Raw genomic sequence first — 11,825 nt, 5'->3', positions numbered from 1 at the left:
CAATCCATAAAACTAATCTAGAAGCTAGAGTAGAAATTTGGCAAGTAGCACTGTTCTACGTTTACACAACTAAGCCTTAGCCCTCTGTTAGAAGTGTGTGTGTGTGGGGGGGGGGGGGAATTTCCAGTCACAATGTCAAGGAGGAAAAGCAGAATTACAACTTAGCTGCATAAGATACTGGACAGCGTTAGTTAAGGCTGTGGGCCCTGTCTAGCCAAATAGTACTTACGAGCTGTGAGTTCCTTTAGCTGCTGTTGTAGCGTGATGGAAGCGTTGTATGTACGGAACACCTTGGCTGTCAAGCCCTCCATGAGATCCTGAAGATGCTTATTTAGAATACCAGTCTGGGGGAGACAAAGCAACAAAAGGCTTTTACCGATGGGATTTAGGTAAAAGCCATACCATCCTGGCCTTTCTGGCAAGCTCTAGATATTTATGCCAGTGCCATCACAACCTTGCCAAGCTCACTGCTCTGCCCCCCCCCCCCGGGGGGGGGTTGGTCAGGAAAAGGGAAAAGAATTCCAGAATACAGAGTATCTCCCTAAGAAGCACTCCAATCTTAAGCAGGCCAATAAAGCAAATGTACCTTCCCTATTAAGATCTCAGAGACTCTTTCCAATTTAACAGAACATCACAGTACTGTATCTTCATTCTGTGAGCTTTAAAATCACAGATATAAAACACAAAATGCAGGTATTTTTAGAGCAGAGAGGAAGCCCCTGTCGGCAATCCATAAAACTTGGGTCTCTGGCAAAGGTGGCTTAACATCCAGCCAAGGAACAGTTCTGCAGGAGCCAGAGGAGGATAACGGGCAGGGGTCACGCCCCACCTCCCACCCCCACCGGATCTTCAACCATGGATTTGCTGTGTGCCTGAGAGAGAGGGTATACAGGATGCCCCAGGACAGGCTGAGGGGAGAGCCCCAGGGACCCTCAGGAAGACCTCTCCTTTAAGGAGCTTGGGAGGCTCTGGCCGGGCCCCTCTGCAACCCTGTGCACTCTGTCCACTTACATTGAGTCTATCAAAAAGATCATCCTCAGGCTGTTTATTCTCCATAAATAGCTGTAAGTTCTTAAAAACCTAAAAGAAATAAGCAGAGCCTTATTATTATTTTTAAAACCTTTACTTTGAAAATAGTAATTATTATAAAATAATAATCACTTAACAAAAGCTAGCAAGCTAAAAAAGGAAAATAAAAAACAAACCCCACAAAGAACACCGTATCTTTTCCTCAGATTCACCTACCATTAACATTTTATCTCACTTCCTATCTGTGCAGTGCACATGTATACTTACTTCCTTCTACATCTATGTGTGTACATGCACAATTATTTGCTGTGAACCATTTCTGGGAACCTACATATATTATGGCCATTTACCCTTGAATATTTCATGTATTACCTAAGAACAGAGATACCCCCTTATACACATGGTATTTATCAGCTTTATAATTTTATATTGAGACATACTTTTATCTAATCTATTGCCCATATTCCAATTTTGTCAGTTGTCCCAATGATGTTCTTTACCTCCCCAGTATGGAATCCAATCTAAGTTCAGATATTTTGTCAGATCTCTTTAGCTTCATTTAATCTACAGCATTTCCACAGCCAGCAAAATCTAATTACTGACGAACCATCAGACTGCTGATGGGCTAGACTACTGGGGTCCTGGCACTCTGTAGGTCTCTAGTTTAAGCCCAATACTGCTGGGGAGACCGCAGTACTGCAGCACCCTCTTGAGCTATAGACTTAGAGATCCAGGGACTCAAGGGCTGAATCAGGAGTAGGGAGAAAGCTGAGGAAAGCTACAAGGCTGACATATGTGCATCATGACCAGAGGGTATTGAAGTGTGGTTAAATCATTAAAATAACATGATGGAATAAACCTTACATGCAATTTATGATGAGAATCAAGGACTAAAAGGAGGGACACAGGACACCAAACAATACCCCTTCCCTCTCTTTCAAGTCACTTTTTTCTAGTGTTCAGCAAAGCACAGAGCACAGGAAAAGCTGGCAAAAAAATGATTGTTGAATAATGGATGAAAAAACAGGCCAGGGAGCTCAGGCCATGTTAACTTACTCGTTTCTCAACGGGGACTTTGTTATAGTATCTGATTGAGTCCTTCCCAAGGAAGTCAAACTCTACCACATATTCCTGACCATCCAACTCTGGGTGCAGGTTAATGTGCTCCACACGAAGCGAGCAGCAACCCACAGTGTCCGCGGTTTCTCCTTCCTCCTTCTCATTGCCTGCTCGCAGAGCAAGCTGTCCAGGGAGGAAAGAAGGGAAAAAGAAAAAGATGAGCATGCAGAAACTTGAATCTCACAGGATCTCTAGGAAACTCTCCCCATTCTCTTTGGAGACAGAGCATCAGTCTGCAAGGGCCTGGGAACTCTGGATTTGCATTGCTTCTTCCCTTATGAAATGAATTATGGAGAATCAAGGACTTTTTTTGGGGGGGTGGGGGGCACATCTTTCACCTGTGAAAGTTCCTGGGCCAGGGATCTAACCCATGCCACAGCTGAGACCTGCAACACAGATGCAGGAACACTGGATCCTTAACCTGCTGCACCACAAGAGAACCTCAGGAAATACAGAAATCTAAGTTTCTCTTTACTCTGTCCTCTTAAATGGGGATGGAAGAAAGAACATTTTTTAAAAAAAAATTCTGGGCGATCAGGCTCAAAAAGCTAGTCTCTTAATTTTGCTTAATTTTTAAGACAATTCAGAACTTGTGTTAAAATAAACATACACAGTACAAAACTGGGGGAAAATATGAAATCTTTTTCTTCCAAAAGAGTGCTGAGAAACCATCTCCAGAGAACTGTCTTGCAAACTGCAGATGGGATACACTGGCAGATTGTTTAACCAATTTTAAGGGTTATAACCATCCTTTTTTAAAAACAAGAAACTGAAAAACACCAGAATTCACTGCTTATAAGCAAAGGCCAAGCATCATTTTGTGCAACTTTTGTTTCAGTTACACACCTACCAACACAAATATGTTTATGGGTGTTAGGTTGTGATATAAAATTTGGGGAGTGCCTCATGTCAGCAACAGTTTGAAAATGTCACAGTATTTCTGGCGCATTCAGATTCATGAAAATCCTATTAGGAAGACTATATCTAGACAGCAGCAGACACTGATCACCTTCCTCCATCTCTACCTTCCCTACTGGACCAGAGATGGGGTGAAGAGGACCACTGGGACCACGGGCTGTCACTGCTTCTCAGGGGTCTGGAGGCGTAAATGCTCCCTCCACCTTTGTTAAGCTGAACACGGTAGGTGACGTGACAGGAAGATGCTATCACCTTGTCAATGAAGTACAGGGCTACAGCTCTCTGCCGGACTTTCATCTCTTTGGACTTCCAGTCTTCTCTATACTGGTTCCGGATCTTGTCCACACACTTCTTCAGCCGCCGAGCAGTCTCATATTTCTGCCAGTCTTTCTCACCCTGCAAAGACCCAGCCCCAGAAGTAGAATGCTTAGGCATAGTGGAATAAAGACTTTGAACACCCAAGTTCAGAGCTCTGAGTCAAAGAGATGGAACTTGAATGTAAGATAAGCAAGGCATTTACTTGATGAGAACTCACACTGTGCCATTTCCCTGACAAGCAACTGTCTGATTGCTAAGAATTCGTTTTGTAAAATGTGTTATGTTCTTAAGAAAAGCACACATGACATGTCCCTAAAATTAAGTTCTCTCAACGCAAAGGATATAAACATCCCTATTCTCATATCAGCATCACAGCTTTGCTGCTGAATCTGTGACCCAAGAGCAGTTTTCTACTAGGACTAAATTTCGTTAAATTCAAGATAATCATTCACAGTTTGATAGCACTGTCAAGAAGCAGAACTGAAGATTACAACATGTAATTACTAAGGAACACAATGACTTCCAGGAACAGCCATAATTATTCACCATTTTAAAAAATTTGGCATTTAAAAATATTCCTGGTGAGATTGAGAGAAATACTGTTACTGGGAAGCCTTTTTTTTTTTTTTTTTTTTTAAACATTAGAGCTTTTTGTGGCAGGTTTAAAAACTGATTCTAAAGCCAATAAAAGGTTTTTAAAATGGTGTGAAAAAATAATCTAACTAACAGTGATGGGAGATTTCTATTACCTTGTTGAATGGAAACAGATTCACAAGCAAAGACTGATAATAAAGTCAAATGAGAAAGGAAAGGAAGAGGGGGAATCCAAGAAATCCCAAAGGGCAAGGGAGTATCACAAAGCCTGAGAGAGACCACATGACATGAACACAGAACAGAATTTAAGAACTCAAGAATCTCTGCTCTTAATTCCTCCAGCCAGCCCACAACCAAAGAGAGCTGCAGTGATTGCTACCTCTGACACAGACATGTGGTCCTTGAGGCATAAGAACCGTGGTCAAGGTAACTGGCCTTCTGAGCATGCAAGAGTGTGGGATACATGGAGCAATAAATGTCTTCTACTTCGAGCTCCTAACATTCAGAAATGAAAGCCTGCCTGGCTCTGCTAATGTGTCATCAGCACTCTTCCACAACTATATGTGGACTGGTTGCATGTACTTGTTTGGCTGCAAAACAAGAGGTTCAGTAACTACCTGTTGTTGTGGATGAGTGATTTAGTACCTGAGTGATACAGAAGAAACATCCAAGTTCTGTTTCCCAACAGTGGGAAGCTGAAAATTTCTCAGTGGTTTTTCTAAGCACGTTCTGACATTTAAGAGGGCGAATAAGTAAACAAGCTGTCCTCATGTACAAGTCAGTAATACATCTCCCTGACAACCGTTCTTCCACACACACGAAAGACTGGGCACGAAAGGCTCATCTTCTTCAGCAGTCTCCAGTTCATGAATGGGCTCTCTCCCATCACTCTGATGCCCACAGGTCTACCAAAGCCTGAGTTTCAGTCTTTGAAGTCCAGTAGGATTACATTTGCTCATTCCTTAGTCATACCAATGAAACAAAGTTTCAAAAACTGTCTAACAAACACGTCACTCACAGAGGATAACCACAGGACCAACTTTTCTTCACAGGTTGGCTAGGTTCCTGGCACAAGGATCCAGAATTCTCTCAAATACGGACATAGGTGGGGGGCAGTGGGAGAAGCCACCTCGTTGAGATCTAACACAGGAGGGCTGGCCTTTAGCAAGTATGCTTATACCTGCGGCCTTTAGTTTTCCTGAAGAGAATTTGGGGAGCGAATGGCAATCTGAATCCCAAATATACATAATTTAAACAAAAGACAATAAACTGACCCTATGTGTTTATACCACGTTTAAAAATCAAAATCCAACCAGCTTTCCATACATGCCCATTCTTAAACATGTTTATCTTATTAATTTTATAGGTCTTTATATATTCAAATTCTTTTCAGCTATAAGAGTATTTTCTTCCAATACTTCCTATTCAGTCTTTTATTCTGAATAAATCTTCTACAAAGATTTTATGTTATACAGATTTAAGAATACAGTATGATCAGTTCTGACAATCCATGAGCCATGTAACCTACACCCCATCAACATAAAGAATATTTCTATCATTCCAGAAAGTTCCCTTATAACCCTTCCCATTAATCACCAACTAAGCAACTACTGATCTTTTAATCTTATTTCTTTATTGTAGATTAGCTTTGCCTAATCTAAAATATTCTAAAAATGGAATCATAAAGTTTAGACTCCTGTGTCTGGCTTCTCAACACATTTTGAAGATTCATCCATGTTGTTTTATTTATCAGTAGTTCACTCCTTTTACTTTCACTCACACTCATACACATAAACATATATGGTACATTCTGTGTCTATGTTTAGTATGTTTGACTATATCGTAATGTGTTTATTCTGATGATAGACCCCTGGGACGTTTCCAATTTTGGAATCGCATAAATACAGCATAATGGGCATTGTTGTATGAGTCTTTTTGTGGACATGTTTTCATTTTATTTGGTGAAATAATACTTAGAACTGGAATTAGTATCTCAATCTCATTGTGGTTTAAATCTGCATTCCACTGATAATTAGTGATGTTTCTCAATCTTTCTCAGTGCTTATTTATTGGCCATTCCGCTATTTTTTTGTTTGTTTGTTTGTTTTTGGTCTTTTTAGGGCCATACCCACAGCATATGGAGGTTCCCTTCCAGGCTAGGGGGTCGAATAGGAGCTGTAGCTGCAGGCCTACAACACAGCCACAGTAACATCAGATCCGAGCCATGTTTGAGACCTACACCACAGCTCATGACCACCACCAGATCCTTAACCCATTAAGCAAGGCCAGGGATCAAACCTGTGTCCTCATGGATGCTAGTCAGATTCGTTTCTGCTGAACCATGATGGGAATTCCCCTTCCTCATTATCTTCTAAAGCATCTGTTCAAATCTTTTGCTCTTTTTTTATGGGAAGGTTTGTCTTTTTATTATTGAATGGTAGGAATTCTCTGTATATTTTGGATACAAGTCTTTTGCAGATAAACACATTGCAAATGTTTTTCTCTGGGTCTGTAACTTGTATATTTTATGTTTAGTGTCCTCTGGTGCACATACATTTTTAATTTTAATAAAGTCCACTTTATCAACTATTTATTGTTAGTGTTTGTGTCCTAAGAAACCTGCTCCAAGGTCATGAAGATGTTATACCATGATATCATCTAGAAGCTTTAATGTTCTAGTTCTTACACTTTAAAATTTAGAACTGTATATACTAAGAAGTCAGGTTCAGAATGTGATTTTTTTAAAAAAATAAGCATGTCTTATTTTCTCCTTCTAATACAACTTGCTAGAGTCATAGCTTCCCAAGACTATAAAGTTGTATAAAGACTTTTCCCTTCAATCCAGCCCTTTAATCCCCAGATGGTTACATTTAGAAGGTTGTAGGCACATACATCTTTGACACTCCAGAATTATAGGTTCTGAAGAGAGAAAATGCAGAAGTATGTATTTAGCACTGAGAATATTTTAGTGTGTTTTGTTGTTGTTTGTTTTGAAGATCAGAAGAGATTTACTGAATATACTGCTAAGGGAAGCAGTGGGCAGGACGAGAGAGTCTGTTTGCCTCCTATTTTAGTATGATTGAATGCAATGTGATAGCAATGATATCTGATATCATTTAAAAGAAAAATGGTAAATTTTGTTTGTGAAGTTAAGACTGGTTTGAAGAGTCTTACTTTAACTAAGGGCTACTTCCCCAGGTTATAAGACTAGATAATGCTTGGTAGGGGTTGGACTTAGCAGCTAAGTACCTACTACAAGCAGTTCCTTTTGTAACCTCTGGATCCATGGTTTTATCTGGGATCAGAGTTTTGTTGAAATTACAGGTTCCAGAAGGCTGGCTGTCAATTCCCTGCTATTTCACATTCTACAGGCACAAGGTACAGAGGGGAAGAGGAAGGGAATGGAAACACTTGCAAGAAGATGTCTGTACAATGGAAATCCTGGGGAAAAAAGCAGAACAAACCATGAGCATACAAAGATGTAAATGAGCTCCGAACAATCTTTTCAGTAGCTGGAGCATGTGTTACTGTGGCTCTAGAAAGTCCTGATCCTTTCAATGACCTGTGAGACTAGCAGCAGTGTCACCCTAGCTGTCACCATATGTAGGCAATCCAAGTTTCTAGAAAGAGAGCAAGGACAGGATACATCAAAGGGACACACTTCAGCTGTGCTTTTTTTTTTTTTTTTTTTTTTAAACCTTTGACCAATCTTTTTTTTTTTTAATTTTTTAAAATTAATTTTTTATTTTATTTTTTTTGCTTTTTAGGGCCACACCTTCAGCATATGCAGGTTCCCAGGCTAGGGGTCCAATCAGCTACAGCTGTCAGCCTACGACACAGCCACAGCAATGCAAGATCCAAGCAGCATCTGTGACCTACACCACAGCTCACTGCAATGCCGGATCCTTTACCCACTGAGCGAGGCCAGGGATTGAACCGGCAACCTTATGATTCCTAGTCGGATTCGTTTCTGCTGCGCCATGATGGGAACTCCAACTAACCAAAATTATTAAATTGTCAAAAATCTGTAAGTCACATCCTGTTGAAACTAAATTTCTTTTTTACTTCTTTCTTTTTCTTTTTTTTTCTTTTGCACACCCAAGGCATGTCGAAGTTCCTGGGCCAGGGACTAATTCCGCACCACAGCAGTGACCCCAAGCCGCTACAGAGACAATGCCCAATCCTCAACCTGCTGTGCCACAAGAGAACTCCATGAACTAAATTTTTTAATTGAGGAGAGATGGAGTAGAAATGTGTAACAATATTACCTGGGGGAAGTGAATGAGCAAAACACAAATAATAAGAACAAGCAAATAATCAGGAGAAATTGCTAAAGGCTGAAAAGAAAGGTGTAGAACAAAACTCCATGATGGTAGTAGTAGCCTCGCATAAGTTGGACCTAAAGTCCTCCATGAGGTAAAACCACCAATTACCACCCTTCACTCTTTATGACAAAAACACTTACTGTTTATAAACCTTTGGGTCAGATCAGGTCACTGAATCCATGCTTTAATCACTTTACTCCAAACATGTAGCAATGAAAGTGCTCCATACAAGAAAGGAATGACCTGAAGCCAGGGACTGTGTTAGTTTGGGCTGAGCTAGGCTAGAAGACTCCCTTCTAAGAAAGGAGAACTGAGCAGAGGAAAGCAAAGAGGAGCAAAAGGGAATGGTACACAGAAAAAAACTACCTCTCAGTCAAAAGGGCTTATAAACAAATTCCAAAATATATGAGGGAAATGGATTAGAAAAACAGTAATACATCAATTCACTTTAGGTAACATTTTATTTATTGATTTATCTATTTATTCATTCTTTTCAAGGGCCACACTTTCAGCATATGGAAATTTCCAGGCTAGGGGTTGAATTGGAGCTGCAGCTGCTGGCCTACATCACAGTCACAGCCACATCAATGCCAGATCTGAGCCATATCTGTGACCTACACCACAGCTCACAGCAATGCTGGATCCTTAACCCACTGAATGAGACCAGGGATAGAACCTGCATCCTCATGGATACAAGTTGGGTTTGTAACCTGCTGAGCCACAACAGGAACTCCACTCAGGTAACATTTTAAATAACAATCAGAGAAAGACTTTCAAGTAAATAAAATGTAACATCTACTCAAAAGGACAAAAAAAAAAAAAAATGCATTCTTCACTGGAGAAAAGATGGATTATGAGAATAGAAAATAAAGACACTTTCAGGTAAAAAGGGAAGAATATTCCACCTATGGAAACTCAAACAGTAAAGGGTATTTTCAACAAGTAAACCCAGGAAAAAGATATTGAGTACAGAAATTAATCAAATACTTGACTGTGACAACCAGCTGGCTAAAGAAAAGTTAACATTTAATGGATGATTATGTTTCTTAAAATAAAAAGTAAGACTTAAGAAATGTGAAGTGAAAGAACTGGAAATAAAGAATTCAAACCATTTCTATTTATAGATTATCAGTCTATATAGAAATTCCAAAAAACAGGCACGTTTTAAGAGTTCAGCAATGTTGTCAGACACAAAATCAATATTAAAAAAGCAACAGCATTACCACTCCAGTAATAACAAACAGAAATGTATTAGAAAAAATCTTTTTTCACTAGCACAAAAAACTTTAAGATTTCTATGAAAAAAGTATTTACAAAAGTGTAAAACCTTCGTGGAGAAAATTACAAAACAGTATTAAAGGATACATTCAAAGACATGAATTAATAGAGAGGTATAACATGTCCACAGATTGGAAGACAATAAAATAATCTCAATACTTCCCCCCATTAATCTATAAATTCAATGCAATCTTATAAAAAATCTCAATACTCTTCATTAGGACTTGACAAATTTATCTCAAAATTAATGTGAAATGGCAGAAAGCAAAGACAATTTCAAAGAACAAGACAAAAGAAACCTGTCCTACTCAAGAGTGGGGCTTTGTAAAGCTACAGTAGTTAAAACAGTAAGCTAATGACGAAGAAACAGACAAGTTAAACAAGACAGATCCCAGAAAGAGTATAATATGTTTGTAGAAATTTGGTATTTGGCAGAGAGGTAACATAACTAAAGAGTTCTATGAAAATTGATTATGCATTTGGAAAAAATATATTAGATCTCAACCCCATACTATACACAAAAATACACTGTAGTAGATCCAATATCCAAATATGAAAAGCAAAAACTCAGAAATGTTGGCAAGGATATGAAAGAAAGAGAGACTTGTGTGCAGTGTCTGGAGGATGGTGGTGATATAAACTGACTCAAGAACTTTAGAGAACAATTTGGAAATATCTAATAATCTTTAAGGGAACTTTTCATTCACTTACACAAGGAAAATGTGTTTATTCAAGATTGTAAAGCTTAACTGTCTCTTGACAAGAGAAGAGCTACTTTTTTACAGAATAGAATACCATGTAGCAAACAAAACAGATAAATTATAAGTGTATGTCAGGAAAATAAAACCTCAAAACCAAAGCTATGTGAAATAACAAGTTGCAGAATGACTTCAATAACGTATGCAATTTAAAATTAAACCCTGTGGGGAGTTCCTGTCGTGGCTCAGTGGTTAACAAATCCGACTAGGAACCATGAAGTTGCCGGTTCGATCCCTGGCCTTGCTCAGTGGGTTAAGGATCCAGCGTTGCCGTGAGCTGTGGTGTAGGTTGCAGATGCAGTTCAGATCCCATGTTGCTGTGGCTCTGGTGTAGGCCAGTGGCTACAGCTCCGATTAGATCCCTAGCCTGGGAACCTCCATATGCCGCGGGTGCGGCCCTAAAGAGACTAAATAAATAAATAAATGATAAAATTAAACCTTGTAAAATACTACTACATGTTGTTTATGCACACACAATATAATGTAAAAATGTGAAAACTACACTCAAGAATAAAAACATTCATTATAGTAATCTCCAGGGAAAGAGATGACTGGTACACAAAGGGCTTCAGCTATGTTTATCAGAATACTTTTTATGAAACAAAGCAACTGAAGAAATAAGACATGATATAAAGGTTTGACACAGCCAGATGGTGGGTAAATCAGTGTTCATTATATCTAGTATATTTGAAATATTTCACTAAAAATAAAACCCCTATTGCTTATATCTTACTATTTTTACCTAAGAAGAAAATGCTTCTCCTGCTGGCAACACAGTTAAAAACTTTAACACACTGTCAAAACCTTGACCTGTAAAGACATAGTCTGAGTGAGAAAGGCAGAAAGCTGAAGAAATCACATTTGTTTCTCCCTCAATAGTACTACTTGCCAAAACTTTAACCATTTTTCATGATTCAGGATCTGGGTATAAGGTATACAAGGCCTACATCTAGGTGGCTTTCTAGGTTTCCTACCATATCCACCACTCAGAAACCTGCACAAATCCCTACAGCACACAGAAGTTATCTGAATATTGTCTGAATAAATGGGCTGGCTTCCTGTTCTTGAGGTAGTCCACCCTGCTTATCTCATGAGGATCTCTCCTACTGTCAACTCTAACTTGGCCTGTAAAAGCACACAGTGTATTTTCAACCCTCGATGCCATCATCATGTTTAGGCCACTGACATTTCTTGCCTGGAGTACTGCAACCTACTGGTCTCCCTTCTTCCTTTTTGTGTCCAGTTCAGTCTCCACAGAGCAGCAGTCAGAATGATCAGCTATATCACAGATTTCTAAAACACAAATCTGAAATTATTTCTCTCTTTAAAATCCAGTGGCTTCCTACTGGATTTAGATAATATAAAAATTTTAAGACAGAGTCTGAAGATCTGGCCCACATCCCTCTCTCTAGTCTCCTCCCTATGCCTCTTTCTTGCTCATTATACCCCGACTATGGTGGCATTCCTTCAGTCCTCAAGATCATCA

At 39.3% G+C, this 11,825-nt stretch overlaps 1 protein-coding gene across 3 annotated transcripts in view; it reads right to left on the bottom strand.

Annotated features, from left to right (window-relative positions):
- TOP1 (DNA topoisomerase I) overlaps positions 1-11,825 on the bottom strand; it is an 89,385-nt gene that overhangs the window by 7,621 nt on the left and 69,939 nt on the right. For 2 of the 3 annotated variants that reach the window (XM_021078395.2, XM_085003951.1), the window contains 4 exons: positions 3,319-3,462; positions 2,086-2,271; positions 1,012-1,080; positions 230-344 (listed from right to left, as the gene is read on the bottom strand). In XM_021078395.2, the coding sequence (XP_020934054.2) occupies positions 230-344; positions 1,012-1,080; positions 2,086-2,271; positions 3,319-3,462 (514 nt within the window). Of the gene's footprint in view, positions 1-229; positions 345-1,011; positions 1,081-2,085; positions 2,272-3,318; positions 3,463-8,745; positions 10,545-11,825 lie in introns of those variants that run through there. The other variant, XR_014832362.1, reaches the window with a different exon arrangement.

Source organism: Sus scrofa, chromosome 17 (genome assembly GCF_054392235.1).
Source record: "Sus scrofa isolate SSC_HxYL_T2T_F1_AM1 chromosome 17, Sscrofa_HxYL_maternal_Yorkshire_Landrace_v2.0, whole genome shotgun sequence".
Taxonomy (NCBI): domain Eukaryota; kingdom Metazoa; phylum Chordata; class Mammalia; order Artiodactyla; family Suidae; genus Sus; species Sus scrofa.
Note: the sequence above shows the minus strand (reverse complement) of the source record. Positions and strands in the feature narration are given on the sequence as shown.